The 24,249-nt window shown below is 47.0% G+C and overlaps 1 protein-coding gene across 1 annotated transcript in view; it reads left to right on the forward strand.

Annotated features, from left to right (window-relative positions):
• Window positions 1-23,160, forward strand: part of REEP1 (receptor accessory protein 1) — a 69,858-nt gene extending 46,698 nt beyond the window's left edge. Inside the window, exons 5-6 of the mRNA XM_006875866.1 lie at window positions 4,346-4,523; window positions 22,845-23,160. Of these exons, the coding sequence (XP_006875928.1) occupies window positions 4,346-4,523; window positions 22,845-22,855 (189 nt within the window). The 3' untranslated portion in view covers window positions 22,856-23,160. The remainder of the gene's footprint in view (window positions 1-4,345; window positions 4,524-22,844) is intronic.
• Window positions 23,161-24,249: the final 1,089 nt, after the last annotated feature.

Consider the following 24,249-nt stretch of genomic DNA (forward strand, 5'->3'; position numbering starts at 1 on the left):
CTGACATCTTTGCTCTTCAACACTTTAAAAGGGTCTCGTGTAGCAGATTTGAGGAATGCAATACATCATTTGATTTCTTGACTGCTGCTTTCATGAATGTTGATGGTTGCTCCAAGAAGAATGAAGTCCTTGACAACTTCAATCTTTTCTCCATTGATAAGAATGTTGTTTAAGGATTATAGGCTTGAAAACCCTATGGAACAGTTCTACTATGTCTGGTAGGATCCCTATGAGTCTGAATCAGTATTTCAGCAATGGATAAACTGGTAAGTTTTTCAGAATACCAACTAACATCTTAATGGCTCTCAGAAGAATATGGGAAACATTGATGGAGAGTAGCAGAATGGAAGTTATCCTGAGCAGAACCAAAGAGGCAGGGTAGAATAAGGTTGGTAGGAAGTGAATGGGAATGAACTTTGTGAGGAGAATTAAGAGAGATGAAAGGTTTACACATGAGGCAGACTGATCGTTAACCATCTCAGAGTGTTTTGACAGGAAAGGGCTTGTTTGTTTTCAAGAACCTTGTATCCATGCCACTGTGATTTCCTTTGAGACAGCACTAGGTTAACACTGAGCTATCATTTTCTCCTCCACTTTCCTAGCCTTGCCACTTTCAGTGTTCATGATGCTAGTGACATTGGAGCTAGCCTAGACTGGCTGGCTTCTGGAGTGAAATTCTTTGCTTTGCTAAAATGACCATGCTGATGCCTGCTGTTGCTTTCCCTTAGATCTGTAGCTGAGCTTTTGCAAGAGCTGGCAGGCTGTGTTGATGGAGTTAGTCCCAGATCATTCCTTTGGGCTTCAGGTCATAGTTTCTCATGGTTCTTTTGGCTAGACGTGATCTCTCCATCATCTGATTTCCGACAGTAACTGTGTCTCAGGCAGCAACAGCAGCAACAACAGCATCATAATCTTCATCGCTGACATTTTTTGAACACTTAATATTCAGTGGGCTTAGTAATGGATACCGTATGGGCACAATCTCATTTAATCCCCACCACCATCCTTTGGAATAGATGCTACTCTGCAGATGAGGAAATAGGCATAGAGAGGACATGGTCAACCAGCTAGTAGATGATAGGATTGCAAATCAAATCCAAGTCTGACTCTAGAACTGTTGTACTTCACCTTCACTTTCTGTTGCTTCTGGTATGGTATTTATGTATTATTTGTACATTTGTCTTTATATGTTTTTTCAGAATTCACACTGTAATTTTGGCATTTCTAATAACAAGTGGACTCTTGGGGTGGCACGATAGGATCAGCAATGGACAGCGAACCACAAGATCAGCAGTTCAAACCCACCAGCCACTCCTTAAAAAACTTACACAGGGTCACTGTGAGTCGGAACTCACTCAATGGCACTTAACAACATCAGTGACAAGTAGCACAGTGTTTTGTCCATGGAAAGCACTTGATACATAATTGCTGAACAGAGAAATTAATAACTGGGAGGATGAGTGAGATAGTGAATTGGCAAGTGATTTTCCTGAGTCTGAAAATGACATAAAATGACTCAAAGTTGTAAGATTATCCTCTTACTCTTCCCAGAATCATTTTTTGTTCTTTAGTCTTCTAGTTTCTTCTGAATTCTAGATACCATCTAAAATGGTAAAATAATCATGGATTGTCAGGTGTATGATTTTGAGGAGCTGGGGGGGTTACATTGGGTGACTGGTCCAGCCCTCATTTTCTTGACAAAGGCTAACTTGTTAATGTCTAGGATGTGAGGGCTCTGAACCTTGGTCTTCTTCCATCATTCTAGAGCTGAGTCTGAGGCAAACAAAGGATGATTTCTGTCCTAATGCCCCTTTGTCTGTTTTTACAATTCTAATTATATATACCAAGATAAGAAAAAAAATTATTATTACTACTAGAATATCAGTTCATACATGCATGGGTTTATTCCCAATAAAATGTGTTTAAATGTGACTCTCGGTCAGTGGATGTCTGCAGACAACTTCTCTCAGTAACAAACTTGTCTTACTAGTCTAGTGAAAGTACGGTAAAAAAAAAAAAAAGAATGCCTGCCAACAATGTGATGTGAATATTAGCTAGCTCAGAGAGTGGATCTCTCTCTCAGTCTTCTTAGCATCTCTCTCAGTCTTCTGAGCAATATTGAAGCTAATGACAGTTTGGTGAAATGAATCGTAACTGGGAATGAGTCTTGGATTTGTTAATACAGACCAGAGAGCAAGGTCCAATCAAAGCAGTAGCTTCCAAGAGGATCTGCGAGGCCAGTTAAATTCCAGGCAGAGAGGTCAGCTCAGAAAGTTTAGGCAATGTTTTGGGAATCCCAAAGGGGTAAACTTGATGATTTTCTCAAAGGACACAGGGCAATAACAGGGCCTTATTATGAAGTTTTAAAAATACTGAAGTACACTGGTGAGAGAAGGTCAAAAGAGTTGCTCCAAGGAATTTTTTTGTGACAATGCACCTGTCCATTATTCAAGGGCAGCAAGGGCTGTCCTACAAGACTTTTGTTAGGAAGCCTTACTTCATCCGCCCACAGCCCTGATCTTGTCCCTTCAGGCTTCTTTGTGTTCCCAAAACTCAACGTTTAAAAGAAACACAATTTGAGTCCCTGGAGAATGCCCAAACTGCCATTTTGACAAAATGTAAATAAAAGAATCTAGAATTCTTTGTGGAATGGGTAGAGAAATAGAAACATGACCACCAGAAGTGATAGACCTAGGTGGGGAAGATGTGGTGAAAAAGTAGCTTCCCATTGTTCATATTTTTATTTACTAAAGGTTTCCATGATTTCATAGCTATGCTTTTTCACTTAACCTTTGCATTTAAGTAAGTAATTTTCTCTTGTTAATTTCCTCTGGAGACACAGTTTTTGTAAACTTAGTATGCTGGACACCTAGCTCTTTCATATTTTCATGTATCTTTGCTTCATTCTGACCTTCATTCTAAACCTACCTGAAAGCCCTTTACCTCACCTAGCCCATTTTGCATTTGCTCTTCATCTAAATCTCTTACAAAAGTTACTTCAATGAATCACTAAACAATTTTGATCCATTTTCATTGCTTTCTTCTCCAAACTATTCTTCCATCTCTGGAAACCTCTAAATAAGCAGTTTGGGGCCTTGTTCCTGTTTCATCAATCCTGTCACCAGGCCAGAGTCTGCTTGTTAGTCGCTCAAACAAGTTGTGTTGATTCTGTTGTATCTTATTGTCGTCCAGAGTTTCAGGACTACTCTTACCTCTCCTCCTGCCATCCCATATACCCATGGTCCCCAATTTGCATGCCCCTGTATTTCCCATGATGCCCAAGTTCTTTGCTGTCCTGACCCTTAGTTGCCTATGAGCTCTTGTCCAAATGCTTTCTCAATTGTCAATAACTCCAATCTCCTATCAAGACAGTGTCCTAGCTCAAGTTTGCTTCAACCCCAAACACAAGTTCCTCCCTTCATTCCTAGGCACACTTAATTCAGCACCCCTAACCCTGAGCATCCTTTGATCATTTTCACTCACTGTGTCACAGACTCCCTCATCCAGAAAGGAAGCAGCTCCCCTTTCATAAATATAATGGATTTACCTTAATTTCCTAAACAACAGAACACTGACTTTCTCCCCCTTTCCCAAGAGATTAATTCTGTGACTCCCTCAGAATGTGAAATGGTTACAGTCAGCAGAGGTTGTTTTTAATATCATCTTTTCCATCCTGATTTATTACCTTTTGGGTATTTTATGAAGCTTAAATGCAACAATAGAATTAAATGTGCCTTTGTGGTGCTGTAGGATAAGCATTCAACCTCAAGGTCAGTTTGAACCACCAAGTCAGTGGTCCAAAGTCACCAGGCACTCCTTGGAAACCCTATACAGGGTTTCTATGATTCAGAATCAACTCAACAGCACTTAACAACAACAACAACATATACAGTAGTAAGCCAAACAAACAAGAGACATTATTATTGTCAGGCACTTTAAAAATACTGCTAGTGTTTTATTTCCATGGAAAGAGTAAGACTGAGTACATAGAATATTTGGCTTTGGTTTTCTGATCAGATTCCTGTGTATTGGGAACTAAGAAAAATGCAGCTACGTAAGGAGTTTTATTTACATAAAACAAGAGAAGCAGCAAACCACCGTCTAGCAAGTAGGAGCTGCAGGCAGTAATTTCTCCCTGGCCCTGGGATTATCTGGAGCCAGAGGAGCAATTGCTGAGCCCCTCTAGTGTTTCCAGCAAGTACACCCAGGTACCTGCCTCTCTTTAGAATTCTCCCAGGTCTTAGTTTCCACCTGGCTGATGGTCAGAGCTCCGTCTTGGCCTTCAGCACTGTCCATGAATCTGTGGGTCAGCCTGTGATGGTGCTCCTTCCTGTGTTCTGCCCAGGGACAGGGTGCCTTATCGGAGAGACTCCGGAGCTTCAGCATGCAGGACCTGACCACCATCAGGGGCGATGGTGCTCCTGCTCCACCTGGCCCACCCCCACCAGGATCTGGACGGAGCAGTGGCAAACATGCCCAGCCGAAGATGTCCAGGAGTGCTTCTGAGAGTGCTGGCAGCTCAGGTTGGTGACACTAAGACTTCACTTCTCCCCTCTCTCACCCTCAGGGGTTCACTTTCACCAATCCTTCCTGCCCACCATGTGACACACAACCTGACCCCTGGTCGTGGACCTGCTGCCAACAGAGATGTCTATCAGACCATGTCAGGCCAGCCAAGGGAACCTGTCCTGGGGACATGCTAGGGGCAGGGGTAGAAACAAGTGGTGGTGTCTGACCATCTGATTGTTTAAGGAATTGGAGGGTAGAGCTCTGGTAGCATAGTGGTTACGAATCGGGCTGCGAACCTCAGGGTTAGCAGTTTGAAACTATCAGCGGTTCCGTGGGAGAAAGATGAGGCTTTCTGCTTCCGTAAAGATATACAGCCTAGGAAACCCTGTACATGGTCGCTATGAGTCGGAACTGACTCCATGGCACATTACAACAACAACAGGGTAGTAGTGTCTGGGCCAAGCCTAGAGGTAACAGGTGAAGCTGGACTGGGACCAAGCGAGCCTTCTCTGCTCTCTTCTGATCCCACATTGTCCTGTCAGGTAGGAGCACCTGAGTGTCTCCTGCCACGCACCCATGATGTAGGACTCTCATGGTCCCGTCCCCCGCACCCTGGATAGTTCTTATCCTCTCTCTCACCCCACGGCCGCCTCCTCATCCCTGAGCCCCATTCACCATGCACATTCCCAGACCCCATATACCAAGGGCTGTACTAGCTCTGAAATTGAATTCCTGTGGACACCAAGGCCATAGGGAAAGCACACCTCTACTCCCGGTGTCTGACACAGGGGCTATTGGACCGCCGGCATGAGGTGCCTCAATCAGAATGACCTGAGGACCTTGTTGACCATAGAATCCTGGGCCAGGGCCATAGAAAGACATGTTCAGGCACCTGGCAGAGGACACTGGGACAGTCTTATAATAGCCCCAAGGGGAAAATAATCTACCTGTTTGTTTTATTTCAAAGAGCAGATAGACAAATTGAAGGAAATAATGTACTAAAAATATACATAGTAACAAAGTAAGCAATAAATAGTAATTCACTTCTGGTGTCTGAGTGGTTTGAACCCACGACCTGCTCCTCTGGAATCATGGCTTTCAGCCTCGGTCAAAGCGGTCAGCCTTGGAAAGCTTCTTGGGCAGTTCTGCTCTGCCCTGTAGGGTCACTGTGGCCAGTCGAAATCAACTCGAGAGCAGTGGGTTTGTTGAGGGTTACATTGTCTTCAATATTAGAGTGTCTCCCACAGTGGTGCAGCAGTGAGCTATGCATGGAGCTGCTAATCAGAAAGTCAGCAGTTCAAATCCAGCAGCTGCTGTGGAGGAGAATGATGAGACTGCTCCCGTAAAGATTTACAGCCTCAGAAACCCTTTACAGGGTTGTTACGAGTCAGAACTGACTCAATGGAACACAACCCTCAGCTATGTCATTATGCCACAGGTCCCTAGTTGGGCGTCTTGTACATAAAGTTTATGTTAACTCCTTGATATTTAGTTTGTATTTCCAATAGTCCAGGTAAATTAATATCATGACACATTGAATTTGGTGCCTTCTTAAGTCTATCTGGGTACCCTGGGTGGTGCTCACATAGCCAGGCCAATCCTTAGAGGTACGTGCCAGAGGTGTATCGATTAGGGAGCTCCACAGGTGCAGATAAGGTGCAGCCATGTTTGGGACCCATCATTGTGGGTGTGTCCATCGCTGTGGGTCTCAGATTTGTGGAAGGTAGAGGGGCACAAGTTAGGGGAGGGAAATGTGCCAGGACTCCTCGTTTCCCAGACTGTTCCTTGTAGGATCACAGGATGTTGGTTCTCTGGAACTGAGCACTTATGCGACCGTCAAAGGGTGGAAGGTGAAGGTGGGTATGGGGGATGGTCTGAGGGGGCTAGTGGACCATGAGTATGGGAATTGGGCCACTTGGAGTCCTGGTGTGGTGCTGTGGAATAAGCACTGGACTGCTAACTGCAAAGTCAGTGGTTCAAACTCACAAGCCGCTCCTTGGAAACCCTATACAAGTTCTCTATGAGTCTGAACTGAATTGATAGTACTTAACAACATTGGGTCACCATGTTGTGACCATGACATGTGACCACCCTGCCCTTGTACTGAGCTGTCTAGATCGTTTGTACTCTGAGGTACAGTCTGCAGGAAAACTTGGCTCGGAGCACTTGTCCTGTCAGACCCTACCTGTCTCTTGAGGATGTTAGACATCACTGGGAGGGAAGGAGTCCTGTGGCTGCCCCAGGACAGATGACTAAGGCCCCCCAGGGAATGAGCACAGCTCAAAGCTCGGTGGGCTCACCTGTCCAACAGTGCCCTCCCTTAGCACTGCTGCTCTTGGGAGGTTTAAGGGCTGCAACTTTCTGTTGGGAAGCACCATCCTGAACCCCTAAGAAGGGAGGGCCTGCAGCTGCCTGCCTTTTGGAGGCTCAAACATTAAATGTATATGTGGATGGGGCCGTAAAGACAAGATGCTCAGTGCAGAAAGTACAACACAGTTAATGTAAAGTAGACATATAATTCCATCATGCAAAACAACAATGCCTAGTTTACCAGAACACTTTCAAATAAAAAGAGACATGTTAAAATATTTATACTACTGCTTCTCAGGTAAAGCAGAGACTGTGAGTGGGCTTAGAAGTGTTTCAGTCCCTTTGCTGCTGGAACCCAGGCAGGGTTGGGGAGTTGGCGGTTTGGCGATGGGAGCTCCGTGGCAATGCAGGCTACTCTGGAGGGAATCTTTCCCAGGGGAACTTGGAGTGGAATCCCAACAGGCCAGATGGGAAGGGTTTTAGGGGTCAGTCTAACCCTCTGATTTGACCAAACAAGAAATGAAGGCCTGGGAAGGAGCACATCGCCATGGCTACCAGCCGGTGAGGGCCATGGAAAGCGGAGGCATGGTTGCAGTAGAATTCAGCCTCCTGACTTAGTGCCCCTGTTAGCTCACTCCTTGACCACTGAGTGCTTCTGACCTAACAGGCACTGTCTTAGGAACAGAACGTCATTGCTGTCAAATCGGTCCGACTCTTAGCAACCGTGTAGGACAGAGTACAACTGCTCCATAGGGTTTCCAAGGCTGTAATTCTTTACAGAAGCAGACTGTGCCATCTTCCGCTGTGGAGCAGCTGGTGGGTTCCAACCACCGACCTTTCGGTTACCATCTGAGTGTTTAATCACTGAGCCACCAGGACCTCCCTAGGAATAGGGATACAAGATAAATAGGGGATCATCTCCACTCTTGCTCAGCTCATGTGAGAGCTGTCACTTGGACACAGAAAAAGCGCCAGTTCTGTGAAGTTCAGAGTGCAGAGCAAGAGCCATTGCGGTGAAGGTCCAAGAAAGCCTCCACCTGCCAGCTGTGTGACCTGGCCAAAGTACTTAGCCTCTTGGTACCTCTGTTTCCCTGTCTGAACAAAAGGAATGGTGCCCATTTTCAGGGTTGTGAGGGTCATGAGAGGAAATAAAATAGGTAAAAGGACTTCAGGTAGTGCCTGGTAATCCATCTGTGGTAGCAGCTAGTGTTGTTAGTACTGTTGTTACTTCATTCACCTGAGCAAGCACTTTACACTCATGACTGCCTTGTGAGGCAGCGAGATTCTTGCCATTGAGTGGACTCAAACCCAAGTTGGATGACCAGGTTCTGAGGCTCTAGGGAAGACTCCTGCTTTGAGTAGGAAGTAGGGCTAGGTGAGCTCTATGATTCTGTTCCCTCTATGATCCTATGTTGTCATTATAGAGGAAAGAGGCAAAGCTGTTATGTTCCGTGCCAGGACTAGAATCCAAGCCTCAAGACGAGGTCTCCCCTTCATGGTTATTCAGGGCAGCCTGGGAACTAGGAATGTGTGAAGGCTGGCAGGATCTCAAAGAAGAAAATGGGAGGCTCTCTTGGGCTTTGAGCCACTATCAACAGGCCAGCTCCAGGTAGAAAAGGGTGTGGGATGATTGCTTTTGGTGCTCTCCACTAGCAGAGACTGGGGTGGAGTGGGGTAGTGAGGAGCTCTCTGGTCATGGGCAGAGCAGGCCGAGTTCACGGAGAAGTGGCAATGCTGTAACCTGACCCAGTCCTCCTCACAGCCTGTCCACTTGGCCTGGGCACCTGTGGTTTCAGTAGGAGAGGCAGGGAGGGATGTGCTGACCCAGCACGATGCCGCAATTGTGGCATTCTTCCCAGCTGTCCGGGGCCAAAAATAACAGTCCTCTCAGAGAGAAAGACAGGTGAAAGATGGCTCAGGACTTGTGTACAGGGCAAGAGTGCCTGGGCAGAGGCTCCGGGGCTCTAATAACCCCTAAATTGAGGGTCAGGGTTCCTGAGAGAACATTTGGCAAAGTGTGCTCTTCTAGCTCAGCCCCTCAGTGGGGCCCTGGATGCCAGGCATGGTGGGTACAGTAAAAGGTCTCTGGGTTAGGGGGAATGCCTGGGCTTCAGTACTGGCTCTGGCCCATATCAACTCTCTGACCCCAGACCCATACAGACAGAAAACACAACACAGGCGTGGGCTGCGATGATGCCACGGCCTCTCACTGTGAGGTCACTACAACATTGCTATCAGGCTGCCTCTGACTCCTGGAGACCCTATGTGTGTCCAAGTAGAACTGTGTTCCATAGGGCTCTCAGTGGCTGGTTTTTCAGAAGGTGATCACCAGGCCTTTCTTCCAAGCACTTCTGGGTAGACTCAAACCTCCAACCTTTTGGTTAGCAGCTGAGAGTGTTAGCCATTTGCACCACCCATGGACAGATGGTTAGCACACTTGGCTGCTAAGCAAGCATAGGAGGTTCGAATCTACCCAGAGGTGCCTTGGAAGAAAGGCCTGGCAATCTACTTTTGAAAACTCAGTCACTGAAAATCCTGTGGACCACAGTCCTACTCTGGCACACACGGGGCTGTCTGGAGTCAAAATGGACTTTGAAGCAATTGCTTTGGTTTAATGGTGATCCCAATTCAACCTGCTTCTCAGGCTTGTGAAGTCTGGACAGGTGTCGGGAGTTGAAGACAGCCTGGGAGACAGGGCAGCTGAAAGATGGTGGCTGCAGCCTGGGAGTTCTGTGCAGCCATTGAAAGGGTACACATAGATGGACCCTAAAAACATGATGCTTCATGAAAAAAAACAACAACGACAAAACAGAATGAGATATTATCTACCAATTTGTGTAAAATAAAAATATATGCCCATTGTGCAACATTAACAACATGTAATTTGCAAGAACACATGGAAACATAAAAATTGCAGCTTCTTTGGGAAGAAGAATTTGAGTGGGGCCTGGGGCTCTGCATTTCCATTGCCATGGAGTCTGTCCTCATTCATAATGACCCTATAGGACAGAGTAGAACTGTCCCGTAGCATTGCCAAGGTTGTAAATTTTTATGGGTAGCATCGTGGTTACGAATTGGGCTGCTAACCCCAAGGTCAACAGTTTGAAACTACTAGATGTTCCATGGGAGAAAGATGAGGCTCTGCTCCCATAAAGATTTACAGCTTTGGAAACCTTATACAGGGTCTCTGTGAGTTGGAACCAACTTCATGGCTCATAATATTTATGGGAGCAGACAGCCACATCCTTCTCCCTCAGAGTGGCTGGTGGGTTTGAAACACCGACCTTCCATTTAGCAGCTAAGTGCTTAACTGCAGCACCATGCTTTCTCCTTTAAGTATGTAAAAATTGAGAGTGGGACCACAAGCTTGTAGTGGTCGTCACATGAGGTCAGCTCAACCTTGTGTACCTGTAGGGAAGAAAGGAAGAACCAGGCATAGAAGGGAGGAAGGCCGCCGCACACACAGTACAGATGCGGGTATTGTACTCTGGTACCTGCTCTATGCCTCTCTCTGTAACCTTCCCTGCCCAGTGCGCCCACCACAGGCCTGGTACACACAGGCACCTGGGCTGTTCTTTCCTGCTCCCTCCAGTGGGTGGGGCTGGGAAGTTCACCTGACCTGACCCTTTCCCCTTCTGCCTGGGGTTTCCCTTGTTAGTGAAGGGCCTGGACTGCCAGTGACCATCATTGCCCTCCCTGCAGAATGAATTGGGAGGCATTTGGTCAGACACCATATACTGAACACTTGTTACATTCCTGGCATTGGACACCAGGAAGGGATACAAAGAATGATCCTGCCTTCCATGAACTTGGAGTCACTTTGTCAACATGTATTTAGTGAGCACCTAAAGTATACCCTATATAGGGTCACTGTGAGTCAGAACAGACTTGACAGCACATACAACAATACTGTATACCAAAGAGTCCCTGGGTGGCATATATGGTTAACACACTCAGCAGCTGACCCAAAGCGTGAAGGTTCAAGTTCAGCAGGGATACCTCAGAAGAAAGACCTGGCAATCTACTTCCAAGAAATCATTGTAAACTCGATAGCACACAGTTCTGAGGTCATTAGTTGGAGTCCACTCAACTGCAACTGTCTTTTTTAACTATATGCCAAGACCCAGATATACACCCAGTCCAGTGGAGAAGGCAAGGCAGCAGCCAATGTGGCCTTCAGTCAAATGCCCAGACACCAAAGGCTTTGGGGGTTCAGAGAAGGTCTGAGAGGGTTTCCTGGAGGGCATTGTGCACTGGGAGTGATAGAGAGGTGGGGGGGCCTTCTGAACATGGGTGGCTAGAGTCCCATCCTGGAGGAAACTTGGACTCCCATTCTTGCTTCCCCTAGGACTGTGGGTGGGCCTCCGTGGTCAGGTAAGGGCACTTTCTATTATGGAGAGGAAGGTGAATCTGAAACAATCCGTTCCCTACCTTCCTGTGGCCCCATATTGAACATACTTGGATCCCCACACCTCACTGGGACCTCCCTGTTTACTTGGGGCTGGTTCCTGTGAGTGGAGGGAAGTCACTGACGGTGCTCCCGCCCCCACAGTGTGTACCTGCTGCTCCACCTGCAGGACCTGGAAAGGTGAGTAAGCAGCCAGTCTCTCTATTCAGTGTGCTCATGGTGGCCGAGGGAGGAGGGTCTAACCATGACTGGCACCTGACCTTGGGGCTTGCTTTCAGCTGCATGGCCTGAGGGGAGGCCAGGTCCTTAACACAACAGACACTCACTGTCTTACATTTTTCTGTGGGCTAGGAATTTGGAGTGGCTTAGCTGGGTGGTCTGGCTCAGGACCTCTCAGGAGATTGCAGTCAATGTGTCAGCCAGGTTGCAGTCATCTGAGGAACTCTTTCCTGGATGTTGACTGGAGGCCTCTCAATTTCTTACCTCAAGGGCCCCTCACTCGAGGGCTGCTTGAGTATCCTGACAACATGGCAGGGGCCCTACCCCTAGAGAGTGAGGCAAGAGAGCAGGAAGCCTTTTAGACCAGGCCTTTGAAGTCACACTGCTGTTTCTGCCTTATTGTATTTGAAGTGAGACACTAAGTCTACCCTGCATTCAATGAAAGGGCTTCATCTTCAGTGCTCTGGAAGGGAAAGTATCAAAGACACCACCCCAAGGTCCTAGTACCTTGTGCTCTGGGGAATGAGGACCCATGAGCTTACCAAAGTCCCAGGGGTTTTTGTCCTGGTGCAGCCAAGGGAGCCCTGTTCCTGCTTTGCTACTTACTGCCTGTGTTAGTTGCCTAACCCCACTCTGAGCCTTGGTTTCCTCATCTTTAAATGCCTTTCCTACCTCACTGTGTGGTTGTGGAAATGTCCATCAGTTAGACAGGGGCTCCTGCTGACCTCCTTGTGTGTGCTTGTCGGCTTGATGCAGCCATGGGCACCCCACGTACGTAGCCTACTTCCCCGACTGATTCCCTGGTCTAGATGTAGGGGACTAGAGAGGGTGCTGGACTAACCTGGCCTAGCTCAGCAAGTGGAAGTGGCTCTGCTGGTGTGCACCCTGAGGGGATGGGGGCATGACTCAGCCCTGGTACCTCTGAGACACTGCACTTCCCTCCCACCTGGGTGGGAGCTGGAGGTTGTGAAGCTGCTTTTCCAGAACCCCTCACAGTGCTGTTTTCCTCCATTTCTTCTTTTAAGGCTTCTCAAATGCTCAGGTTCTTTGAGACCTATAAAAGATCTGGGAGGCTGGAGGCCATAAACCCAGTGTGAACCCATATTCTGAGGAGTCCAGAGCAAAGTGGGGGGCAGTTCGAGACCAACACTGTAACACTCTTCCCACTCAGCTCTAAGGAGCTTTGGGTCCCTCTGTGGGGCCACACTCTGGACACGTGGGGCTGGTGTAGACACACTAGTTCATGGAAAACAACTGTGCTTCCAGTCCAGGCTACTGTGGTCTCCCCATTCACCCTTTAAAATTGTACTTCCCACCATTCTTCCTCCAGGGTCAGCTCTACCTTCCTTAACTAATCTGATGGTTTCTTGTGCATTTCAGCATCTTTCCAGTAGAGGCTGATTGTAGGGATTAGTGTCTGCCTTGGAGGGCCTCAGGGCAGACTGTGTGCACATCAGGGGAACCCAAGATTCTGAGGAGGGACTTTCTGGTTGCCTCACCCTGAGGCAGGGGTGGGGAGCCGCTGGGGAGGTTGGGATGGGCCTCAGTGGTCTCCACTTGGGATGGTGCTTGACTCAGAGTTGTTACCTGGATGCCTGTGCCCCCAGCCTTCCCTTTCTCTCCAAGGACCCGTGTAATACCCAGGGCCCTCCACTTCTCCTGTCCTTCCCCCCAAATCCTGCTGGGAAGGAACTATCTAAAGATTCATCCACACCCTTTTCCTCTGTGACCCTAGAGTGGTAGGCTACATAGCTGCTCCTTGGGGTCCCACTGGCTGTGATGATCTCTGTGAGTGGAGGGTGTTGGGTTGTGAAGTGTTGGCAGATAGTGTTGGGGGAGGTCTGTCTTTCCCCTGGGGCTGGAGGCTGACTCAAGCTGATGTGGGGAGGGAGGAAGTCAGGATATCAGGCACTTGGATCACAGGGACTGTGTCTTTCCTGTGAAATAGGGCCACATGGGTGCCATCAGGCTGGCCGTGGCTGAAACAGATCCTGGGCAGGAAGGTTTAAGTTCTTCTTGAGACTTAAACAGCATCCCTGAAAGGGGCCCTGGTAGCATAGAGGTTACAAGTTGGGCTGCTAACCACAAGGTCAGTAGCTCAAATCTACCATCTGCTCCACAGGAGAAAAGACTCGGTAACCCTAGTCAGGATCACAATGAGTCAAAAAAAATTCCAAGGCACAACACCAACAACAGCAGCCCTGAGTGGAAAGAGGAATTATCCGGGGATTGTAAACCCAGGTTCTTAATTCAAGGGGGAAAGGAAAGGTTGGCATCTTGGAAGGGAATAAACATGTCATAAGGCAATAACAATAGAACTCAGAGTCCTTAGAGAGCCTCTCTTCTGAGATGTGTATCTCAGATCCCAGGAGGACACTTTCTCCCCACCTTGGTTCTGTGCCCACACCTCAGTCAGTCGATACTCTATTGTCTCCTCAGAGCCTCTGTCTCTCCAGGTTTCTGTTCTTTCTCCCATCCCCCTACCTCTGTCTTCCCTCTTTTCTCTCTACCTACCTTGATGTAATAGAAAGCTGAACTTGTGTTACCGCATGGAATTATTCATAGAGGTTTTACTTTTAGCCCTTAAAAATACAAAAGGCAAGTATATGGAGCATCATTTTAAAGAGTACAAAGATACTTTTACCCTTTTTTCATAAAAATCGAAATAATAATAAAAAGCATTGTGTTTTGCTTGAGTGTAGCCCCTGGGACAGACAGCATCTTACCTCTGGCTTTACCTGGAGGAACTGTCAGAGGTTTAAAGCATGAGAAGTGTGTGTCTGTGTGTGGGTGTATGTGTGTGTGTATGTGTGTGAGACAGAATGTGAGAGAGAGATTGATTCCCAAGACCCTGCCCTAACAGTGTTCTTTTCTTTTTCTTTGGTGGCTGTCGGGGACGCGGATGTAAGTGTTCCAGAGGGGTGTGCTCTTCCTCAGACATGTTTGCTGATTTCCATTCATGTCTTCTGCTCACGTGTGCTGTGTGGGATGTGTTTGCTAACCCAACCTGTTTTCTGCTGCCAGTGCAAGGGTGAGGGTGGGGGCTGGGGAGGTGTAGGACTCTGCGAACGCTCTGCCCTGACTTTTAAAGGGGTTAAAGTGCTTGGCTGCTAACCAAAAGGTGGGCGGTTCAAACCTTCCAGCTGCTCCACTGGGAGAAAGATGTAGGAGTCTTCGTCCCTAAAGATTACAGCCTTGGAAACCCTATGGGCCAGTCTTGCTCTGTCCGGTAGGGTCTCTGTGAGTTGGAATCAACTCTACAGCAGTGGGAATTTTTTAGCCTCTGCCCTCCCACAAAAGAGAGGTGGAGCCTGCCTCCCGGTCTGCTGTGGTCCCACTGACTTGTTTGTTAACACAGAAATGTCAGCCCAGGACACACACTCGTTCCCTTGGTGTGGAAGACAGCAGGGACGTCTTCCCTTTCCTAGTTTCCACACAGCCTTCAGCTCCATGGTGGCAGATCTGCAGGTTCAAGGCTTGGCTGCCACCAGCTAAGACTTGGAGGGAGCTATTGGGGCCTGACCTTGCAGGGGAGACCCTCATACAGCTTGTCTTCTAGTGTGACCAGAGTGCAAACAGTAGGCAGCAACACTTTCAGGCCTTTTTCCAGGTGTGAGAACTTACTGGGTCACAAATTCTGTTTGTATCTGCAGATACTAATGCCCTGAGGAGCCACACTGTTGAGTTCTCCACCCAGGCACTTGCCTTCAGCCCCTCTCAGTGGACTGCCTCTGTAGGGTTTATTTCTTTGTTCTTTATTAAGCTTCTCCTGGTTCCAAAAAGGATTTGTCTACTTGTAGAAATATATATGTGTATATATATATATACATACATACACACACACACACACATATATATATACTAAGAAGCTCTGGCAGCGTAGTGGTTACGAATTGGGCTGTGAACCGCAAGGTCAGCAGTTTGAAACTACCAGCTGCTCCACGGGAGCCTCAGAAACCCTGTACAGGGTCGCTGTGGGTTGGAACCGACTCCACGGCACATAACAACAACAACAATGTATATACTACATGCACATTATATATATATAGAAAGAGAGTGTGCATGAGCGAGCTCTAGTAGCATAGTGGTTACAAGTTGCGCTGCTAACCTCAAGGCCAGCAGTTTGAAACTACCAGCTGTTTCATGGGAGAAAGATTAGGCTTTCTGCTCCCGTAAAGATTTACAGCCTTGGAAACCTATACAAGGTCGCTATGAGTCGGAATTGACTCGACAGCACTTAACAACAACAACATATATACAGATAAATATATATAATCAAAACAAGTTAAGAATAAAGAAGCTGTGGGTAGCCGAATAGGCAGGTGAGACAGAGTCAGGAGAAAATGTAAAATGCACGCCATAACATTGTTGCCTAAGGTTCTGGTGCAAAGAAGGAGACACAGTTAGTTGAGAGCCCATGTCTACAACACATCCACCATCCAGAGGTTCAGAGGTTTGACTGGTTCCGAATATTTATTCTCATGGATCCTGAGAGTAAGGTGGAGTCTTGCAAATGACAGTCTTGGTGAAAGTCTTCAGTGAACACAATGACTAGTAGGGTGGTTCTGTTTTTAGTTGGTTCCCTCTAGAACTTCAATCTGAAGCTACTTCTGACTTCCTAAGCCACCCACACATCCTCCTTTGCTCCCAACCTTACCGAGTGGAACACTTTTTTCCTATCCCTGTCTGCATGTCTGGGTTTCCCTTGGCCCATGGCTCCCATGGGTCAGAAGGTCACTTCTTTACTGCCCTTTAACCCATGTGCATGCATGCAGTGGAGAACAGATCATTTTGGTTTGAGGTCATATGTTGATGTTTGAGTTCTTTGCTTGGTCTCAGTGACTCCAAACTGGTGAGTGGACTGGTTTGTTAGATACTTGAGGACCTTGTCAGTCCAGCGTGTGCTGCCCTTTGAGCTCCAGAGCAGTTGGATAAGGAAAACCTGGAATGGTTTTAGGGAGAAGAGCATGTGGAGGCATAGACTCTCAAACTTACAAGCCAGTTCTCAAACCCTCCGTCCAGGATGAGGGGATCTGCAAAGAGGTGGCATGTGGGTTTGGGAAGGGGAGAGATGACTAGACTGCTTCTGTAGTTTCTGCCTGGGTTTGAGGGCTTTATTCCTGGGCAATCCTCCTATCTCCTCTTCTTCCTGGCTGGCAGGAAGTATCTGTATCCAGAAGGAATTTCCTTGTTGATGAGTGTCAAGTTCTGATTTTTGTGGAGAACTGAGCTCTCTGAGATAAGGTCCATTTTCCACTTGGGTGAGATTCGTCACTGTATGCCCAGCTCAGTCAGGTGTTCAGGGGGCCTAAGGGAGAATCAGCCATAGTCCTCCAACCTCAGCGTGGCTGAGCCAGTGACTGACATGAGAACAAGGTACCTAGCACAAGCCGTGTGGTACAGATTTCACATGCTGATGGGGTCACAGAGTGGGGAGGCCAGGGAGGGCTAGAGTAGTTGAAGAAAGCTCTCACAGTTGCCAGTCTTCATGTTCAGTAGGATATAGGGTACTGCTGATTTGGGCAGAGGAAGGGACCAGAGGATAGCCTAAACCTGGAGTAAACAGGATGAAGGAAACAGTTAAAAAAAAAAAAAAAAATCAAAGGAAGGTTAATTATCTCAGACTTGGCCCTAGTAGGGTACAGTCTAAGCAAATAGCTCCTTACTCCACCATGGTCGTACTGAATTGGCACTCATGGGAAGCCTATCCATATACAATGGAACATACATACTCATGATCGGGTTGCACATCAGACTGTTGCAATCCACAGGGTTTCACTGGCTGGTTTCGCCAGGACTTTCTTCTTAGACTCTTTGTCTGGAAGTCCCACTGAAAGCTGTTGTGCATCATAGCTACGTGCAAGCCTCCACTAACAGATAGGGGTAGGGTGGAGGGGTGCTGTGCAGGAGGTATACGGGCCAGGAATCAAACCCCCAATCTGGATGGAAGAATTCCTAGTGATGAGCCAATCCACAATACAATTGTGAAGTTCTTGTTTAAGGCAAGTGTGTTCTTGTGCTGCCCCCTGCTGTTTGCTGGGCTCTTTGTTCAACTGGTGAACTGTCCAAAATGAGTATTCAGTTGTTAGTTTTACTTATTCCAGACTTGGTGCTGTTATAGTCTAGTGAGTTCCTGTTGATGGAAAGAACACATTTGGTGGTTGTACATTTTTTTAGGAGCAGTAGCACTGGATTGTAAACCACAAGATCCATGGTTTGAACCCACCAGCTGCTCCCTCAAAGGTTTAAAACCTTGTAAACTCTCTATAGGGTCACTATGAGTTGGAATCCACTCCACGGTACTAAACCACAGCAACCATCAGGGTGTCCCAGAAAGAGCGCCACTTTCTCTTGGCAGAAACTCACGGTGGCTGGGCCAGGTGATCTGCATCCTGTGATTCTAGGCCCTGGTGGGGTGCTGTAAGATCAGCACTGGACTGCTAGCCTCAAGGTCAGTGGGTCAAACCCTTTGTAGGGTTGCTATGAGTTGGAACTGACTTGACAGCAAAAACAACAGGCAAAATAATGTTACTAATATATAAAATCTCTGAGAGCTGGGGTTTGTCAGGACTACCTTGTTTCCCACCTTTGATAGGGTGCAGTCTTACCACTTCTCTATCACTTGTTTTAGTGAGAAATATTTGTTTACTTCTCTGGCAGCCTTATTGCCTTACACAGGTTCCAGAGATTGCAGGTTTTACTGTTTATGAAACACAATGTATGTGGGTGTCAGATAAGACAAGTATGTTGTTAAGTCCGTGGAGTCAGGTTCTGACTCATAGTGACCTTATATAAGGGTTTCCAAGGAGCGGCTGGTGGGTTTGAACTGCAGACCTTTTGTTTCGCATTCTAGTGCTGATCCTACAGTGCCACACCAGGAATCCAGCCAAGTATGACTGGATACTGATTTAGATCTCCATTAATATAGGACCCCCTGGCCAGATGACATGGACTATTGTGTAAGCTTTTAGCATTTTCAAAGCACGGTGCAGTGGGTGAGATGGAATCATTCTGGAGCTTTTCTGTGGGTTTGTTGTTCCCTCCCTCTGCTTCTCTAGGACTTGACCTTTGAAATGAACAATTCATATAAGGTTATTACTTCAAGTCTTCTGGCATGTTACATCCTATCTCTTAAAGACTGTCCTGAGATACATATGCAAGTGTAACACATCGTCCAACACTGCTAGCCTCTGAAGTATTAAAAACTCCTCTTCCTCCACCGGGAAATCGTTACCCTTTCTGGAGGAGACTTTCCTGGAGCACTCTCTGGGTGTGGTGTCCAGGTTCTGAGCTGCAAGTGCCAGTGGAAGTAGCTTTTTTCTTTTCCCAGGGAGGCAGTGCCCCGCCCTGGTCATAGCTTATCAGTAGACTACATGGCCAGTAGTTTCCCCGTATAGTTTAAGTCGCCTGGTTATACTCTCAGCATCCCAGGTCCCCGAAGATACTGGCCGCTTCCTGCTTCCTCTCTGACTCAGCCCCCACTACTATACTAATAGGCCTGGCTTGTGGTGCTGTGTGCCTAACCTTGTCCTCACCTGCCCTTCCATGTCCCTTTCTCCATTGACCCCTCCTTGCTGTACTCTGTCTCTTCTGTGTAGATTGTAAATGGACATTAAGTGGTTGAGGGAGATGTGAAGGAGGGTGGTATGAAGGCATGGGAGCCCCACCGGGTCCAAAACCCATTGGCGTTTTCTGACGAGGAGGAGGAAGACCTGCTGGATTTCATGTACAAGTATAAGGCACTTCGAAAGACGGATTTGCCCCTGGAGGTACATGGTGTCTGGGGCTGCGGGCTGCAGCATGTGTTTGCACAAGGTCTTTGCCCTGGAGGTCGGGGTTCCGGAACAGTATTTCTTGTGGTACCTAGCACTTCCCAGGTGCCTGGGCTGGGGAGATCTCACTCCAACCAACAGATAGGACAGGCCACTATGTAGAATCCAGCTACTTGCTAAGGTAAATAAGAAGGCCCTAGAGCTCTGGTAGTACAGTGGATATGAATCAGGCTGCTAACTTCAAGGCGGCAGTTCGAAACTACCAGCCATTCCGTGGGAGTAAGAGGAGGCTTTCTGCTCCCGTGAAGATTTACAGCCTCGGAAACCCGGTGCAGGGTCACTATGAGTCATAACCTACTCAATGGTACTTAACAAGTAGTTATTTCATGGGACAAACAAGAGGCCTTCTGCTTCTGCATAAATTTAAAGCCTCTTACACTATTCCCAGGGTTAGTATGAGTCAGAAGTGACTCAACAACATATGCTGCCAATAACAAGCATTTATTTTAAAACAGGAGAGGTGAGTGGCAAAGCGTCTAGGTTTATTTCTGTTATTTTCCTTAATCAGCTACTAACCTATGATAGTGTGCAAGTGAAAAACAAGCCAAAAGAATGTTTGACACGTTTTTAATAATACTTGTTCATCACTGTATCTCTGAGACACAGCATAGTGCCAAGTACAAGGTAAGTGCTCATAAAAAAGTTATTAATGGGGCATAGCCCTTTAAAATTAGCAAAAAGAATACACTTGACATTTGTATAGGTGTGAGTGTCTGACAGACGGAGGGCCAAGACAAGAGCTTGCCCATGATGTGGGGAGTGAGTCAGCTGTCTGGGGTTCAGGCACAGGGCGGACAGAAATTGGGGAGTCTTTCTTCTCGCCTCCTCATTTCTCCTATCTTCTTCTCCATCTGCTGAATACCAAACCAAAGCCTGAGTGTCCTTCTGAGGACCTTTGTGAGATTCAAATGAGGGAATGTTTTGAAATACGCCTCTTTTACAAACTCAGTGACTGCATCGGTCCTACTCAACATTCAAACTCAGTGCCATCTAGTCTGTTCTGACTCAAAGCAACCCTGTGTAGGGTTTCTGAAGCTGTAGATCTTTCCAGGAGCAGAAAGCCTCCTCTTTCTCCCGTGGAACAGGTGGTGGGTTTGAACTGCTGACCTTTCAGTTAGCAGTCTTGTGCTTACTCTACAGTGCCACCAGGTTTCACACTGTTGTTTTTAGAGGTGTCAAGTCAGTTCCAACTCGTAGTGAACCTACGCATAACAGAGCAGAGCACTGCCCCTCCTCACAGTTGGTTCCCTTCAGCCCTTTGCTGATGACCCTGTACCAATCCATCTCGTTGGGGTCTGTTTTTCACTGACCCTCCACTTGACCAAGCATGATGTCCTTTTCCAGGGTCTGGTCAACATGTCTGAAGTAAGAGATAGTCTGGCCATGTCAGCTTCTAAGGAGCATCTGGCTGTTTTTCTTCCAACACAAGATTTGTTGGTTATGCTGGCAGTCCATGGGACTTTCAGTTCTTCTGCAACACCATACTTCAGATGCATCAATTCTCCTTCAGTCTCCCTTACTCATTGTCCAACTTTCACATGCATATAAGGCAACTGAAATACCATGACTTGAGTCAGGCACACAGTAGTTCTCAAACTGACATCTTTGCTCTTAAACACTTTAAAGAGGTCATGTGCAACAGATGTGCCTAAGGCATTATGGCATTTGATTTCTTGACTGCTGCTTCCATGAAGGGTGTGAGTTCAACAAACTCCTTTCCAAGGTGAGGCACACATAGACCAGTTTTAAAGTTAGCTTGGTAAACGATGCTCTGAATTTGGACACTGCTTGAGGTATCAAGCCTGGGCAGCTGCAGAGTGGAGAGAGGGACCCAAATCCAGAGTGGTGGCAAGGTGCCTTAGACATTAAGAGGGCCTGAGGGTTTCTGCCCTGTTGGTTTTGCTTTTTAAAGCAGCACAAGCTACTTACTTTACTGTGCAGTGCTGTGGGTTAATGCGCTGGACTGCAAAGTCAGTTTGAACCTTGTAGTTGGCAGTTCAAGCTCACCAGTCACTCTTTAGAAACCCTATACAGAGTCATTATGGATCAGAACTGGCTCGACGGCACTTAACAACAGTGAAGTAAAGGCCTGCCAAGGGGCAGATCACTAAGACTGTAGGTTTCACTGATCTTCTACCTCTTCGAGATGGCTGGTAAGCATTACCAAGTGGTAAGGCAGCAGCATGAGGATTCAGGAAGCCACAGGCCCAAAAGCCCTCTGGTCCCTGGTTCATCACTCCCTCACCTGGCTCGTGTTAAGTGTCATTGAGTAGGTGACCCTGCATAGGGTTTCTGAGGGAGCAGATAGTGGGTTTGAATCATCAGCCTTGTGGTTAGCAGTGCAGTATTTATCCTACACATCAGGCACGGGGCTAATCAGTGGGAAATTAGTGGTGAATATGTCACAGATTATCTCCCGGCAATTGTCTGGTTGGAGAGACAGTGAGCAGAGAAAGCTCACCACAATGTGGTATAAGGGCCTCTGACTGACGCATGCGTAGAACACAATGAGAGCTGAGAAGGTGATAAGCCCTGATGTGTGTACACGAGCCGTGGGAAGAGGGGCTTAAGTGGTGGTTCACGTCCACGCTGAGGCCCCTCGGGAAATAGGCCTGGTGAGCTCCCTTCTGAAAGGTCGCAACCTTGAAAACCTCACAGAGCAGTTCTACTCTAACACACATGGGCTCACCAACAGTTGGCATCAACTCCAGGGCAACTAACAATAGCAGCAAAGTTGTAGTTTTTGTTAAGTACCGTGGAGTCAGTTCTGACTCATAGCAACCTTGTGTAGGGTTTCCAAAGAGCAATAAAGAGGACTAGAAAAATGTGCCAGACAGAGAAAGGCTTCCAGGCAGAAGGAGGAGAGGCATGAAGACACTGTAAAGGAAAAAGGCATCCAGTATGGAGAGAAGTGGACAGAGATAGGGCTTATGAGTAGGCCAGTTGTGTGAACCTCCTTGAATGCTAGGCTAGGAGAAAATTTTTCTTTTATGCCTTTGTAAGTAACTCCTCCTGTGACTTGAGGAAGGATCCCTTGACAGTCATTTGTGGGTGAGATGAGGCGTTAGTATTTAAAGGTGGTGCTCGCCTTTGTTGTATGGTTTGCGAGTTTCACATTCAGAATGGAGACTGGAAATTTGGTCATGGAAATTTTCAACATGTGCCAAAAAACATGAGTCTGGTTCCCAAAGGAAATAACACAGACTAGGAAAGCAGCAGAGAAGACATTTTTCTCTGCTGAGTTATTTGTTAATGATGTTTTGCTCCCAAGGCAGACACTAGAAAGCTGTGTCACCCTCCTCACTTGGGAGATAGAAGATTTTTGGGGAGGGGGAGGGAGCCGAGAGGGAGGCGCTGGCCTTCTGAGCTCAGCTGCAGTTCAGGCTGATTCTGATGGTCCACTCCTGTCGGGAAGACTAGGTGTCCACCACCCACCCACACACACAACACACACCCACACCCACACACACACACACACCACCCTCTCAACGCAAGCCCACTCAGGTGCTGTCCTCCCGCATTTATAGCAAACTGAGAGACACCTTTCTTTCCGTTTTCTCGGCCAGGCACCGCCTAGAACCCTTCGATCTCGATCTCGATCTCGATCTCGCTTCAGGAAGAAAAGTACCTCATCCTCGGCCACTGAAACCACGTGAGTGAGATGAGCCAGCAGCATCAGGATCCACAGAATGTCTCTCCTCTGCCTTAAAGAGCTATCACTAATAACACAGAAATCCGCAAGCTGGGTGTGCTTTGTGTGCGGCCTCACACACATGGCCTTCTCTCTCCTCTCTTCCATTTTTAGGACTTTTCCTCCACTCCTTTTCTTTCTTTTTCTGGGGAGAAGATAAAGGTGAAGGTAGTGGGAGGTGACTTTTAAGTTGGCAGTTTTCCGCAGTCAAGCTGTCTTTGTAGACAGTGGTGTTTCAGAAATGGGAGACCCCCTCGCACTGCTGAGATGTACATTTGTAATTTATCTGTTGCATACTACTTAGTTTTGAGTCCTGTACATGCAAACAAAACAATTTTTTAAACATATTTTGTTGTTGTTCTTGGTACTAATACTTTGGACTATAATGTACATATTTATGGCTTTGGACTTACTATAATAGACTTGCAAGGGCTACCAGAGGTTCAGATATGAAAGGAAATGGCAAAAACAGAAATATATATGTATGAAAAATTGATTCTAGGAATGTCTCAGATGTGCTTATAAAGCTTCCAGATACAACTCCACTAAAATGTCCCTTTTCTGGAAGATGGTAGCTCTGGTCCATCTTCTGTAGACAGTATTTTAGTGACAGAGGTCAAAGGCAGGGGTAACAGAAACAAGTCTCCTCTTGGATTCAAGATCAGGAGCTTCTGAATCCTTTTTTTTTGTGGGGGGGGGGGAAGCGGGGATTGTTAACATTGGTTTAGGCATGTCACTCACCCCTGGGAATGTGCACTCAAGGCTAATTCTGTTACTGAAGTGGTTGACAAATGACTATTGCTCTTTCATAGTACCCAGTGCTGCAATTAATTTCCCCAAGTAGAGGAGCCCACAGTCTGACTACTGTGTCCTGTTTGAAAGGAGAATAGTAAGCAGCTTGGTCACAGATATGCTGTAAGAGACACCTGGGACATGTGTAACAAGAAGGGTGGGCTCTCTGGGTAAGACTTGCTCATCTGATCCATGGGCACGCTCTCCTGTCCCCTTCTGACTTGGATGAAGATGAAGGAGAGAGATGTCGACATTTTTAGTACTGTCTATCTTAAAAGAGATTTTCTATGAGCCTGGGTCTCCTAAGATAGGAAGAAAGCATGATCTGAGGGGATTCCCTACTTAGATTGAAAACTTAATCTGTAAAGGAGAAGAATCTGGTTTCAATGGCAATCTGGTCAGAAGTAGCTGCTCACCCCTCTGGGAGCTGATCCTAGATGTAGGACTAGTATATTTGTGCTTCAGGTTGGTGTTTTCATTAAGTGTAA

Source organism: Chrysochloris asiatica, unplaced genomic scaffold (genome assembly GCF_000296735.1).
Source record: "Chrysochloris asiatica unplaced genomic scaffold, ChrAsi1.0 scaffold00341, whole genome shotgun sequence".
Classification (NCBI taxonomy): Eukaryota; Metazoa; Chordata; class Mammalia; order Afrosoricida; family Chrysochloridae; genus Chrysochloris; species Chrysochloris asiatica.